Source organism: Salvia hispanica, chromosome 3, assembly GCF_029641045.1.
Source record: "Salvia hispanica isolate PSC_SH4W2 chromosome 3, Shi_PSC_v1, whole genome shotgun sequence".
In the NCBI taxonomy this organism is placed as follows: domain Eukaryota; kingdom Viridiplantae; phylum Streptophyta; class Magnoliopsida; order Lamiales; family Lamiaceae; genus Salvia; species Salvia hispanica.
Window position 1 is genome coordinate 22,097,548 of NC_142694.1, and position 15,737 is coordinate 22,113,284.

General features: G+C 37.8%; 1 protein-coding gene across 1 annotated transcript; it reads left to right on the forward strand.

Annotated features, from left to right (window-relative positions):
• The first annotated feature begins 390 nt into the window (after positions 1 to 390).
• Positions 391 to 4,869, forward strand: LOC125211354 (polyadenylate-binding protein-interacting protein 8-like). The gene is made up of 10 exons (XM_048111094.2): positions 391 to 1,140; positions 1,875 to 1,985; positions 2,091 to 2,135; positions 3,394 to 3,466; positions 3,552 to 3,664; positions 3,792 to 3,851; positions 3,979 to 4,026; positions 4,105 to 4,173; positions 4,457 to 4,518; positions 4,593 to 4,869. The coding sequence occupies exons 1-10, from the start codon at positions 787 to 789 to the stop codon at positions 4,657 to 4,659; spliced, it is 1,002 nt and encodes a 333-aa protein (XP_047967051.1). The 5' UTR covers positions 391 to 786; the 3' UTR covers positions 4,660 to 4,869.
• The last annotated feature ends 10,868 nt before the right edge of the window (positions 4,870 to 15,737 follow it).

A 15,737-nucleotide genomic window follows, 5' to 3' on the forward strand; every position in this document is an offset into this window, starting at 1 on the left:
AGATAGACCAATTCCCTTAACAAACATTTCAATCACTTTCTCATTTTAGCTTGAATCATCTTATATGCTCTTTTGACAATTTATCACATATTTTTATTTCTATCCTATAAAATTTTTTACATTTCACTTTTTATTATTTTTTTAATTTTAATAGTGGCCTAAAATTTAACTAACTCATTTTTATTACCACTTTGTTATAAATCTAATATTTAAAAATAGAACTTATATTTCATAAATTTTTTCAATCTACTTTTCTTTATATATTTTCTAAAATCATGTCCAGTCAAAATGTGATAAAATATAAGTGACTGGAAAAAGTAATTAGGTTAGTCTCAACTATACAAGTTTGAAAATGTTAAGAGGAGCCAAAGCCTAGGCCACCTCTTGATTTCGTCGATGAACAAATCCAAATACCATTGCCACTTGTTATCAAGAATTTGTTACAAAAAATATTGAATTTAATTTTCCATTTACTCACTAGGGGTACTAGTACTTTATTTTCCTCTATCTAATTAACAATTTATAGAGCATTTCACCAAATGGGTTTTAGCATTTTAGGTTATAGGCCCTTTGTTAGGTGAGCACACACGCACTGAGATTATACAAGGAGATCGCCGTAATCCGAGGATGCCATTTTCTTGAACTGATCTCTGTATCTTTTAATTTATTGTTTTTTCCATAGAAATTGTTAACAATTGAGATAGAGGCCTAATAATAATTGGAAATTTTTGTATGGGTAGTGTTTTTGTTTTTTGAATTTTTATAATTTGGGGTTTCTTTGTGTTCATGGGTTTTGATTCCATGGCTGCTGGTGAGGGAGTGGTTGGAGTTGGTTCCCAGATTGCTGTTGTTGAGAAAATTGAAATTGTTAATGAAAATAAAACCGAGAATTTCAGGTCTGCTAAGTATGGGGAATCGGATGTAAGCAATGGTGTTAAAATTTCTGATTCGAATTCGGATGCGGATTCGAAATCGGAGCTGCAAATGAAGAACTTTGTTGATATGCTGAAGAAACTCGAGTTGAATCCCATGGCGAAGGAGTTTTATCCTTCCAATTATTATGATGCTCAAATGGGTGATTACAACTTTGTGCTTTCAGATAAGAATTTGGGAAATGATGGTTTCCCTAATGATCCAAGGGTATATACACTCTCTCTCATCAACTGAATTTTTTTAAACTATTGTTAAATTGATTAATCTATAAGGTGCTTGAAAAATGTATGAATCCCTTTTTTATTTTATTTTATTTGCTTGTCTGCATTTCTGAATTGAATTGTTATAGCTTGAAACTTGACAAAGTACTTTGCAGGTTTGTTTATAATTCTCTAACTAACTTATTTGACATTGTGGTAATGTTTTCCCATTGTCTTGACTCTTGACTGAGGTTCTGTTTTGCATAATTCTCTGTTTCTGAAAATGGGATTTTTGTTTTAGCTGTTGAAATTGTTGTTCCAACATATACCATTTTTCATAGTATTTGTCATGTAAAAAGTATATATTTTTGACATGTTTAGTTTCTGACCTTGTTGTATATTAACATCAGACCATAGTTTGTCAGCTTGAGATTCTTATCTGCATTAGTAATCCTGTTTTCTCTTTCCATTGATGCGTAGTTGTAAAATGCATAAGATAAACATTAACATTCACGAATTTGCTATCGGTCTGCAAAACAACTAGTACCACTGTAATTACGTTTATTCTCATCTCTCTTAATGAATGGTCTCAGCGGCTTCTTGATTTCTTCGCCTTCACCAACTAGATGCATTGTTTGTTCATGGCTGTCTTGACACACTTATAATTTGTTAGCTGAAATTTTCGAATGTGCTAATATGGCTTGTACAGTTTCTAACTGCACACACTTCAAATTTTGCCAGAGAAGAAATAACTACAACCCAAACAGGAGGAGAATGATTGGCAGAGCTGTTCGAGCTCAAAGGGAAGATAGCGTTAGGCGAACTGTCTATGTATCTGAGATTGATCACAATGTAAGTGAACTAGTGAAGTTGATGAACTTCATCTTGTCATAGGTCTAGCAATTTGATATTCGTTCAGTATTCTTACCTGATTTGCCCCTTCCATGTTGACTAAAGATTACCGAGGAGCGGCTTGCTGCCCTATTCAGCACTTACGGACATGTAAGTCATTCTGCTTAGTGACTTTGTCGTTTGAATATTTTCCGCATGCCTAACAACGACATCATGAATGTTTTTTCTCTTCTATAAAATTTCAGTGTTCTACATTAAAATTGGAGTCTACCAGTGAATATTCGATTCTAAATCTTTACACCCAGATACTTTTCTTGTTAGAGATGAAAAGGCAATGAGTAGGATAGTTAGCCCACTTGGACTGAATGAACAATACTCCTTCAAAGAAGGCCACGAATTTGCTCCCGTAAAAGCCAAAATTCATATATATTGATAATCTGCCCCTTCCTTCCAAACCTCAAGGGTTTATATAGGGCCTAACATCAGTTACTGATTAACTAATAATTAAAAGCAATAAAATTGGTAACAGCTGAAACTGTTATTATTCAGCCTTCCCTCTTCCTTCTTTATTTATTCTCTCATGTCTTTTCCCATCCCCACATTTACTACTCTTTATTGTGATAGATCATGGGCAGCCTTGTAATGTGTATAATTTCTTTTCACGGAAATACGTAGCTATCAATGCCCATAATTTCCCAACAGAAGTAAAATACTTTGGCCTAATTTAGTATGTTTCCTGTTTATCCTAATTTGCAGCCATATTTTTGACTGGGATTGACATTTCTCTCTCTAGATTTTATATATATGTATTAATCATATGATGTGCTGATATATTTCATAAACATGCTTTGTTTGTTCATTCCATTTCTTTTTATTTTATCTCTATTTTCTTCTGGGGTAAAACATAGTTCAAAAAAATACTTCGTCTTTGTGTAGGTTTTAAACATATACTCCATCCGTCCCACTCTAAGAGACACATTTCCTAAAATGAAAACATCATTATCTCAACTTTATTCTCTTCTCACTCAACTAACAAAACAAAACTGCACAAAATCCTGTGCCGAATAGGAAATGCTCCACTTAGAGTGGAACGGAGATAGGAAAGTTAACAGAAAGTCAAGATCAACATTCTAAATTAAGTGCTTCCTACTGCTAAAATATGTCCATAAATTTTATTTTGCTAAAAATGAGTTTACTTTGAATTTGATATTAGTGCTACACTACCATCGCTAAAACATTAGTTTTTCTTAATTTGTTATAACTGAAGCTGTTGTTGGTAATGTCAAATTGTCAATATAGTTTCAGATGTAATTGTTTTTAAATTTTTCTTATTCTGCCTCATTGTGCTGATGTGCTCGTGGCACAACTTCAGGAGCCTTGTATTTTCTAAATTTGATTTATTTTGTAGGTTCTCGATTGCCGGATATGTGGCGACCCACACTCCCGTTTCCGCTTTGCTTTTGTAGAATTTGGAGATGATTGTGGGTGACTTTCTCTCTCCCCCATCTCTTTGGAGTTCCTTACCGTGAATGTCTGATCTCTAAAATATTGCACTTCATGTAACAGATTCTGCTAGAGCTTCTCTTATCCTTTCTGGTACACTCTTAGGTTTCTCTCCTATCAAAGTCTTGCCTTCTAAAACTGCTATTCTCCCCGTCAATCCCACATTCCTTCCTAGGGTAAGAATTAATCATTATCATTCGTATTCTATTCAAGAAATTTTTTAATATTCCTTTCGTCCTCTCATTTGATATATAATTTTGCGTGTATCAACTAATCATATTCAATTATATAATTGATTGGTAGTCAGAGGATGAGCGTGAAATGTGCGTGAGGACAGTTTACTGTACAAATATTGACAAGAAGGTATGCATGATTTATCTCTTTTGCCCATTGTGATGTTGCAGTTTTATTAATTTTTCAATAGATGCTTTGTTCTGAATTTTTTTTAAATTTATGAATTTTACCATAATCTAGTTATGTCATAATGTAGGTTACTCAAGCTGATGTCAAGAATTTCTTTGAAACAAGATGTGGGGAGGTATGCCATGAAGTTATCACATCATAATCCAGTTGTGTACTCGGAATTGCTTGACCAGATTAATCTTTCAACTTTCAGGTTTCCCGTCTGAGGCTCTTGGGGGATCAGATGCACTCCACACGGATTGCTTTTGTTGAATTCTTCATGGTATGCTACTTTTCATTGCTTTGTGTTCTCATTTCATGTTTCTAGTTATGCTTTACAGAGGAGTTAGCGTTCTTTTTCATATGCCTATATAATGCTCATTCGCGGGAGCATTTGAGTAAAACGTCAATAATCTCATAGCTATCTCTTTGCCATGTGGACATGTGGGATTTTGTAGTCAATAGAGCATTTCAGTCTATCTTCTAGTTATGTAATTTTACGGTTTTCAATACCATGAATAAACTGGTTAGTGGTTACAAGTTTGTTCGTTCGAATCAAATTTCAGGCTGAGAGTGCAATCCTGGCTCTTGACTGCTGTGGTGAAATCCTGGGATCCCAGCGAATCAGGTAATGTGTTCCCACTCGTTCAATCCCAATTCTCGGATTTTCTTCTTATTGAGTTTTGAGAAATTGTCATATAGGGTGAGCCCGTCAAAGACACCGGTGAGGCCACGGATGCCCCAAGCTGGAGTCGTCTACTCCTCATAGGTGAATGATGATGGTTCTGGTACTCGTCTGTTTCAGTTTTCCATCTTGTGGGGAACAGTGACATTTTTTTTCCTTTTTATCTGTTCCTGAATTTAAATTCTGAGTTTTTTTTTGTTTTGGTGACGCTAACTCGGCTACGTTTTATGATATTTAAACATGGAATGCTCTTTAGCTTCGCCAAATACAACATTTTTTCAACGTTTTATGATATTCAAACATGGAATGCTCTCTAGTTTCCCTAGAAAAAATTCCTTAGTCTTGGCCGATGTTTTAAGAACCGGACCGGCTAGCGAACCGGTGAAGCTATTGGTTCACGGTTTAACTGGTCGGATCGGTCCAACCACTGGTCCGATTGTTTTACTGTAGCATATATAATTAAATACTCCCTCTGTCCCACAAAAGATGACACACTTGTGGGACGGCACGGGATTTTAGGAGGTTTTGTTTTGTGTGTTAAATGGAGAGAGATAATATAATTTTTATATTCATGTGAGAGAAACTTTTTACAAAAAGGTAAATGTGATATTTTTGTGGGACAAACTAAAAAGGAAAGTGTAACATCTTTTGTAGGACGGAGGTAGTATATATTTTATAAATATAGCAAATTTATTATAAAATAAAATGTAGTTTTGATCAAATTCATATATATTTTTATACAATTTAATGAAAATAAAATATTATTAAACTTAATTGAAGATAAGTATAATTAAACTTAAATTTAATTAAATATATATATTACAATATTGAAATTTAGTAATATAAATTACTATTAAAGTTTATTAAATAACAAATTTAATTAACATACTTTATTTATGATTAATTATAATGAATTAATCAATTTATAAAAATAATAGTTAATCATAGAATGAATGAAAATTTATTCATTGATTATAAGAATAATTAAAGTTATTGTTATATCACGACAATTGATACGGTGGAGTGGTAATGAAGTTGGACTTACACACATGAGATCTAGGGTTCGAATCCTATTGGACACAAATTTTTTTAAAAAAGCTGAAAATGTCAAAAAAAGGTTCAACTGGTTGGTCGAACCGGCCGGTTCATCCGGTTCAAAACGGCTCAACCTCTCGGCTAGGGATGTCAATCGGGCCAGCCCTATTCGGGCTTCGGGTTTATCGGATGCGGACTTATCGGGCTGAGATTGTGGGCTAATAAAATTTAAAGCAAATAATTAACTATAACACTAATTTAAATTTTAAGAATTCTATATCTATATTTTTATAATAAATCATTATATTATATTATATTAGGGATGTATTCAGGTCATTACACTAAATATTTGGAAAATGCAACACTAATATAAACCCTTGGATATTTAAATCTAACGCTTAAGGGCGTGTTTGGTTTGGTTGTTACCATAACCATTTGGACCGATCAGATAGAGAAAAGGCAGTGCTTATCTTTATGGCTATTAGAAGTATTGACTGTTTGGTTTGCTAGCTAAGTCATTTGGCTCATTTGAATCTGAAGTGAACATTTAATCATTTTTCTTCTTATGCCGTTATTATTTTCTGAAATGACGATCTTGTCCCCGTCCACTCTAAAATGCACACTGAAGCAAGCAGTTTCTTATTTTCATTTGTGTTGCCGCTTCCACTCACAAAGTCAGACCAATACCACTTCACCCTTAAAAAATCAAATCCAATTGTGTGGAATCAGTGCATCAAAATTCATTTTTCCCCAGATGCACGGCGTCAATTAATCTTAAGCTTTGTCGTCAGAAGATTTTGAAGACGGTAATCAGTGAAATTTCTACATCTCACTGTTTGAGATTACAAATCATTTGTAATGTGTTGCAATAATCCTAATCCGTATCATTAACTAAAAACACGATAATTAACTGCCTAACATAAAAATTTCAGCTGGATTAAAATCAATGAAAGCAACAAGAGTTGCAAGAATTTCTCTGCCTTGTCAACAGAAAACATATTCTACGATGGTAAAATCTCTCTTCTCCGTCGATTAGTATGTATAGTTCAATAGTGAACTAGGGATAAGCCGGCGAGAAGGAGCAGGCGCTGAGGACGGTGGTAGACGAGCAGTAAACATCGTAGGGGCCGGGCTAGGGCTCACGTGACTCGGCAGTTACGCCAAAGGAGAAGGCTATATTTGTTTGACAGCTTGCGACGGCGACGGAGCGTGGGAAGGCGATGGAGCCGAGGTCAAGGCCAAGGCCAGCATCGATGCAGAAATCAGCAGTGAGAAAGCTTTGGAAACCGCCATTGCTGCCATGGAACGAAGGTAGAGAGAGAGAGGGTAAAGGCTTGGAGAGCAAAAATAATGAAATGGTGTATTAAAGAAGAGGGTACGCTGGTAATTTGAGTATATAACTGGGTTACTGTTCAAAATGCTGATACTTATCGGTACCAATTTGACCGATACACTAACTGCATATAAGGGCCTTCTTTCAACGGGCCTTGGTCTTATCTGCGGGCCATCCAGTTACCTTAACTTTGAAACCAAACATCTGATTAACCCAGCTAATTCTGCCTAACCGTGCCTAACCAGCAAACCAAACACACCCTAAGGGCCTTCTTTCAACGGGCCTTGGTCTTATCTGCGGGCCATCCAGTTACCTTAACTTTAAAACCAAACATCTGATTAACCCAACTAATTCTGCCTAACCGTGCCTAACCAGCAAACCAAACACACCCTTATAGTGATGCCATGTGGAATTAGTAAACAAACAATAAAAAATTGAAAAGCCCATTTTAGGTATTTTGCATTGATATACACGGTTATTCTCCCCTATAAAATAGCTGCCATGATTTATTTTCCTTAGTTAAATCATAACTACCGAATTATGTTTTGATTTGAGATATAATACTTACCTTTATTATTTTATTCACTCATTATGATTAGATATTCCTATACATATTTTTCATTTCATCTATTTCTCTCCTTACAAATTTTTTTATTGCATCGAAACAATTCTTTGTAAGTCGAAGATATCAAATTATTACTCACCAATTTAAGTGTAAATAGTGAAAAGTTATTATCATTGTAACGATTCTTTAGAATGCCCAGAAGATATATTTTAAATTTTCATGGTTGTCTATTTTCGATTTATTATTATTGTATAACAGAGTAATAATATTCATATAATGAGAATTTTAATTACCATATGAAGATTCTATAATTTCAGTTTTACTTTTTTGTTTTTGGTTTCATACATATAACTTAATGTACAAACACAGTTTTTTAATAATGTATATGCCCTTTCTGAGTAATGTACGAAAGAAATAGTTTAATGTTTGGATCAAGTTGAATCCATAGAGTTTGAGTTTAGCAATCTATTGGGATATGATGTAATATCGACTCACCAACGAAGCATTCACCATGAGCAGGAAGATAAATCATTTCCCCTAGGGTTTAGCAATCCATCGAGCTAGGGTTATAGTATACAACCACACACAATAATGTAATACATCAATAGCAAATAATGTAGCAATTAACCTGAATAATGTAACGTAATAAATGTAAAAATACAACGGAATAAGTGCGTATTTCTGTAAAATTGGACATCGATATCATATGTTAAGTCGAACACGTGTTTGAACTTTTTTTTGTAGAATTCATACAGATCCTAATGTACAAACATATGTGTTTAATGTATATGACTCTTATTGAATAATGTAGATTTTAATTTGTTCGCCAAGGGCTGAAAGTTTAATCCATTTCCTAAGGGTTTATCAGTCCATGGGGCTAGGGTGTAGTACCAACACAGTAACCAAGAGTATACTTACCATTCCCCCTGGGGTAAACTTATCCTTGGGGCTAGGGTATAGTACCCCACACAACCAACAAACGTCAATTCTTACTTAAGTAGCACATTAGTAGATAATAATGTAAACATTTGGCTACATAATGTATCAAAGCCTAATGTAAGCAGATAATGTACCCTTATGAAGCATATAATGTAACCTTAAGAAGTGTATTAATCTCACAGGACATACAACAACACCAAAAAATTAAAACATTATTAGAAAATAATGTAAACATTTGCCTAAATAATGTATCACAGCCTAATGTAAAAAAATAAACATTTCTTCACGCATTTCTTGCCGCAACAGGTGCGCTAATGCAATGAACATGTTATCGTCGAAGTCTTCAAAATTGACTCCGACCCTCTTTGTGCCTATTCAGAATCATATACATTATTAGTTATAATGTTACATTACTAGTAAATGCAAAATTACATTACCAACAATAATAAACAATAATGTAATACATCATGGCAAAATAATGTAAATCTCTTCTACAGTGATGTGAAAAGGCATAATGTAAGAATATTTATTGTAATTATAGGCATCATATAATGTAACTTAACAAATGTATTACTATAACATACCATAGTCAAAATAATTTAGCATATCAGTTTGAAATAATGTAAACATTTACTTAAGTAATGTATCAAATCCTAATGTAAGCAGATAATGTACCCTTATAAAACACATAATGTAACTTTAAAGATGAATTAATCTCACATATCATACAACAATACAAAATAATGTAGTAAATTAGTTTAAAAAATGTAAAACATTTGCCTACATAATGTACGAAAGCAGATAATGTATCATTATGAAGCATGTAATGTACCCTTCGCAATTTCACATAAATGCATAATTATGCACTGACAACAAGAGAAAGCCAACAAAACTGACAACAAGAGAGAGCCAACTATTCACTATAAAGCAGAGCTCAATTACCCAAGTAGATTTATCAAGCAAATAATTGAATCAATGGAGTGTTGGAATCTATGCCCGGTCAATGGACTTTGACCAATTATAATTTCAACGAGACATTTAATTTTGTAAAATTAAATGATATAGTGTCGATCTACGTTCGGAGTAGATGACCGTGGTATATTTATTTTCTCAAATCCGATTCCCGGTGAGTGAGAAATAATTGTTTAAAGTTGTGCAAAAATTGCAAACTTAATGAGCTATGAGAGGAGATTAGGGAATAATTAAGAGAGTTAATTATCCCACATTGAAAGTTTCAACCTTATTAAACTAGTATTTAATAAGAAGGATTATTACATGTAATAATTATAGTGGACTAAGATGGGCTGTAAGAGCCCACACGCGCGCACACGCGCGCGCCGCCCGCGTGCCGCGAGCCGCGAGCCTCGAGCCTCGAGCCCGCGCCCGAGCCCGCGCCCGTGCCCTTGCCCTTGGACTTGGACTTGGACTTGGACTTGGACTTGGATCTTGGATCTTGGCAATTGGTCTTTGGGTGGTCTTTGGCTGTTCTTTGGGCCTGGTCGTGGGCTTGGTGCTTGGCCCAAGTAGAAGTTTCTAGACTCAGCCTCTCTAGCTCTGAGCGCGTAACTAAAACACTAAAACACTAGAAAGCATTCTGCATCATAAGCTCTCTCTCTCTGCATTGTTCTTCTGTCGAAGCTCTGCCCTCTGCTCCATCCAGTTCGCCGGAGCTCTGCTGATAGCGGTGCTGCTTCATCAGAGACGTAGCCGTTTTATCTTTGGGGACGAAACGCCAATCCGAAGAGCACTACCGGGGCGTATCTCGTCTTGCGGAAAGAGGACTCCTCGACTCGGCTCTTTCCTGTTCTACACTTTGTAGTTTCGAGTTCCATTTGTAATTTTCGTTTCAGTTCTTTTAGTATTCCTTCTTGTAATCCCTAAATCTCCAACAATCGCAAGACGAGATATAACTTGCTTTTGAAGGGATCTGGACCTAAAACTGAAACTAATACTTTCGAAACCTTAACACCTTTGCTGGAGATGTCGACTGAATCCAACACCGCCGCTTCCACCACTCCGGCCACCACCGCCGCCATCATTTCCTCCACCATGGCATCCACCACGATGATGCCAACTCCCGGGCTCTATCCATCTTCATCAACAACCCCTTGGGTGCATACTACTACCCAGGGGCTCACTGGTGGATCCACCTCGAGTGGGTCGGTTGGTTCCACATTTAGTGGTTCCTTCGGATCCTTTAATGGATCGAGTGTTGGGGCCTTCGGGTCTCACACGAATGCGGAGACCTTCGAGTCTCTCGCGACTGCTGGGGCCTTCGGGTCTCATGCGAGTGTTGGAACCTTCGGGTTCAACACGGGCTTTGGTTCCTTCGGGACCAATGCGACCATGGCGGGCTCTACGCCCAACATGAATGGTGGGGGCTCTATGCCCAACCATGTTGTTGGCTCCTTCGGGGGCAACGGAATTGGTTCCTTCCAAGGACCAAGTGCGGCACCTTTGGCACCAAGAATGATGCCACCCGCCGAAAAACCACCTAAGTTTGGAGGAGCTGACTTCAAGAGGTGGTACCAAAAGATGTTGTTCTACTTGACAACATTGGGCATCGCCAACTTCCTCACGGAGAACGAGCCGCCCGCGCCAAGTGATCAAGAGACAAGTGTTGAGGTCATGGCGGACTATGAAGCATGGCGCAAAGGAGATTATCTTTGTAAAAATTTTATTCTAAGTGCATTAGATGATAGTTTGTACAATGTATACTCCCTTGTAACCACATCAAAAGAGATGTGGGAAAGCCTAGAAAAGAAGTATAGTGTAGACAATGCTGCCGGTACGGAACATGTTGTAGTATCCAAGTTCATGGACTACAAAATGGTCGACTCTAGACCGGTCATGGAACAAGTTCAAGAGTTCCAAATGATCATCCACGGACTCGTGGCTGAAGGGATGAATTTGCCCGACAACTTTGTGCGATGCATACTCATTGAGAAGCTTCCTCCTAGTTGGAAGGACTTCAAGCACTATCTCAAGCACAAGCGAAAGAAGATGAGTCTTGAAGACTTGATCGTGAAGCTGCGCATTGAAGCGGATGTGCGCAAGATCGACCAAAAGGCTAAGGGCTTTAGCCCACTTGACGCCAAAGCCAACTTGTTGGAGCGGGGCGGACCCTCCAACAAACGCCCCCGCCCAAATCAGAAAGACAAAGGGAAGGGAAAGCAGCCTGCAAAGAAATTTGAAGGCGAGTGCTACAAGTGTGGCAAAGTTGGTCACTTTGCCAAAGACTGCCGCAGCAAGAAGAAGAAGCCGGCAGCCCACGTCGTTGAGAAAGAGTTCAAGGACTGGAATGAAGATGACCTCGTTGCCGTGGTCACTGGAGAAGTCAACATTGTTGACAACAAGGGCGGCTGGTACATCGACACCGGCGCTACTGCTCATGTTTGCTCCGATAGGAGCAAGTTTGCCTCCTACACCGCTGTTGAAGGGATGAAGATCAACATGGGGAATCAAGCATCGTCCGAGGTCCTCGGCATTGGCAATGTGATACTCATGATGACATCTGGAGTCACGATCACTTTGAAGGATGTGCTACATGTCCCGGACATCCGCAAGAACCTAGTGTCAGGATCAATACTAGTTAATAAGGGGTTTAAACTTGTATTCGAGTCTGATAGGTTTGTTTTGTACAAGTTTGGAAAGTCCCTCGGAAAAGGTTATGTAACCGACGGACTTTTCAAGCTTAGTGTGGCTACGCGCCTTGTTCCAAAGCCTTTGGCTAACAATAATAATAAAGCATCTACTTCCTCTTATTTGACCGAGTCTTCAAATTTGTGGCATTGTAGATTGGGACATGTAAATTCAAAAGCCGTAAAAAGATTAGTAAATTTAGATTTACTAAAGGCAATTGAAGTAGATACCCAAGACAAATGTGAAATATGTCTTGAGGCAAAAATGACTAAGTTACCGTTTCACTCAGTTGAACGAAAAACAAAACCCCTTGAATTAATTCACACGGATGTATGTGATTTAAAGATGGTGCAAACTAGAGGTGGTAAAAAGTACTTTATCACTTTTATAGATGACTGCACAAGATATTGCTATATTTATCTTTTAAGAAGTAAAGATGAAGCAATCGAAGCGTTCAAAAATTATAAGAACGAAGTTGAGAATCAACTTGGTTGTAAAATCAAAGCGATTCGAAGTGATAGAGGAGGCGAGTATGTAGCCCCGTTTGAGGAGTTATGCAACGCAAGTGGTATAATTAATCAAACAACTGCTCCATACTCACCACAATCTAATGGTGTAGCGGAACGCAAAAATCGAACTCTAAAAGAGATGATGAATGCGTTACTACTAAGTTCAAGATTACCCCAGAACATGTGGGGGGAGGCTATTTTGACAGCCAACTATATCCTAAACAAAATTCCACTCAAAGGAAAAGACATCACTCCTTATGAATTGTGGAAAGGTAGGAAACCATCCTACAAATACCTCAAAGTGTGGGGGTGTTTGGCCAAGGTGATGGTTCCCCCGCCCAAAGAAGTTGCAATTGGCCCTAAAACTGTCGATTGTATCTTCATTGGATATGCACTTAACAGCAGTGCATATAGATTTGTTGTTCACAAGTCTGAAATAACGACTATTACAGTAGGAACAACAATCGAGTCAAGGAATGCCGTATTTCTCGAAAATACATTTCCTTGCAAGGACAAAGAAGAAGTCCCAGTAAATTCCGAGACAAGAATTGAAGATGAGGCCACTAGTTCTAAAACAGTGAATGAAGCCACTAGTTCTAAATCCGTGGATGAAGAGCCTAAATCGCGCAAGCGAGTGAGGCATGATCCAAGTGATGCAGTACTAAGACGTGGTAGTAGGGTCAGAACACCAAAAACATTTGGTCCTGACTACATTGCTTTTATGTTGGATGAAGAGCCAACGTCAAGAAAAGTAGCCTTCGATGGCCCAGACGGGTTACATTGGAGAGAAGCTGTTCAAAGCGAAATTGATTCAATTTTGCTAAACCACACTTGGGAGTTGGTCGATTTGCCCGAAGGTGCGAAACCTTTAGGGTGCAAATGGGTGCTTAAAAGAAAATTTAAGGCCGATGGAACAGTGGATAAGTACAAAGCCCAATTAGTAGTAAAAGGTTTTAAACAAAAGGAAGGACATGACTTCTTCGATACCTATTCACCTGTAACGAGGATTACATCTATCCGAGTGCTTCTCGCGATTACTGCATTGCACAATCTTGAGATTCATCAAATGGATGTTAAGACTGCGTTTCTAAATGGTGAACTAGAGGATGAAATCTATATGGAACAACCCGAAGGGTTTGTAGTGCCCGGACAAGAGAAGAAGGTATGCAAACTGGTTAAGTCCCTCTATGGATTAAAACAAGCGCCGTTGCAATGGCACTTGAAGTTTGATAATATGATGTTATCAAATGGGTTTAAAATCAACGAGTGTGACAAATGTGTCTATATTAAGAGCACTAATAATGGGTACGTTATAGTGTGTCTCTACGTTGATGACATGTTAATCATGGGGAGTACCACTCAAGTGATCAACGAGACAAAAGCCATGTTAAAGAGAAACTTTGACATGAAAGACATGGGTCTAGCCGATGTAATTCTTGGAATGAAAATTCTAAGAACATCCGATAGAATCATCTTAACCCAATCTCATTATGTTGAGAAGATATTGAAGAAATTCAATGCCTATGATGGCGCGCTGGTTAAGACTCCAATTGAACTCAATGTTCACTTGAGCAAAAACAAGGGCGAACTCGTTGCACAAGAAGAATATGCACGGGTCATTGGGTGCATTATGTACTTAACTAATTGCACTCGACCGGACATTGCTTGTGCCGTGAACAAGTTGAGTCGCTACACGAGTAATCCAAGCAAAGAGCATTGGAGAGCTCTTGTAAGGGTTTTGAGATATCTAAAACATACTCAAAATCATGGGCTACACTTTTCGAGATACCCCCCGGTACTTGAAGGGTACTGTGATGCGAATTGGATATCCGACAATAAGGACTCACTTTCAACAAGTGGATACGTCTTTACTATTGGGGGTGGCGTTGTCTCATGGAAATCCACGAAACAGACATGTATAGCCCGTTCCACTATGGAATCAGAATTCATAGCTTTAGATAAAGCTGGGGAAGAAGCCGAATGGCTTAAGAACTTCCTTGAGGATATTCCAGGTTGGTGTAAGCCGGTGCCTCCAGTGTTGATTCACTGTGATAGCCAAGCCGCTATCGGGAGGGCGAACAATGGCTTCTATAACGGCAAGTCTCGACATATTCGACGACGACATAACACCGTGAGACATTTGATCACAACAGGCGTGATTACAATTGACTACGTGAAGTCAATAGATAATCTAGCGGATCCGCTAACCAAAGGGTTAAATCGTGATCAAATGAATAAGTTGCTAGAGGGAATGGGTTTGAAATCCACAAACTAAAGAATTGTCATAGTGGTAACCCAACCATGATGACTGGAGATCCCAAGAACTTGGTTCAATGGGAAAACTAAGCTTTGAGAGTTCGTGTGAAACACTCGTCTACATCTATTCCCTAAAGAGCAATAGAGTGTTGAAAACTTGCCTTGTGGTGAGGATAAGTCTATGACTTTTAATGATTTCTAAGGATCTCAAGGAGATTGAGTTCTCAAAGAGACCGAGTAGGGCAAGATACTCGAGTAGGAATCACCTATGTAAGTGTGAAGTGTGGCCGCTTCAAATTACACACTTATGAATCCAAAGTGGTGTCCAAGGCCGCAAAGGACACAAAACGTGAGAATGGATGAGGTTGAGGTGTTTAAGTGTTAACACCATTGTCTCGGTGCACGCCGTGGGGGACTAGTTCAAAGCATCGCGCTACTAGGCCACCTGTGTATCCGATGGCGTTGACTATGGAAGGTTCAAAGCTAAAAGCTACCTATCCTTATGCTTATATACCTCTCGAGGGTTGAGCTTGTGTCTGCATGCATTTGCATTTGGCTATTTCCACTCATGTGGGGGATTGTTGGAATCTATGCCCGGTCAAAGGACTTTGACCAATTATAATTTCAACGAGACATTTAATTTTGTAAAATTAAATGATATAGTGTCGATCTACGTTCGGAGTAGATGACCGTGGTATATTTATTTTCTCAAATCCGATTCCCGGTGAGTGAGAAAAAATTGTTTAAAGTTGTGGAAAAATTGCAAACTTAATGAGCTATGAGAGGAGATTAGGGAATAATTAAGAGAGTTAATTATCCCACATTGAAAGTTTCAACCTTATTAAACTAGTATTTAATAAGAAGGATTATTACATGTAATAAT

Excerpts from the sequence above, each read along its gene's own strand:
- LOC125211354 (XM_048111094.2), top strand. The coding sequence starts at position 787 with ATGGGTTTTGATTCCATGGCTGCTGGTGAGGGAGTGGTTGGAGTTGGT. Across the intron at positions 3,467-3,551 it reads TGTAGAATTTGGAGATGATT|ATTCTGCTAGAGCTTCTCTT; the intron begins GTGGGTGACTTT and ends TTCATGTAACAG. Across the intron at positions 3,665-3,791 it reads ATCCCACATTCCTTCCTAGG|TCAGAGGATGAGCGTGAAAT; the intron begins GTAAGAATTAAT and ends ATTGATTGGTAG.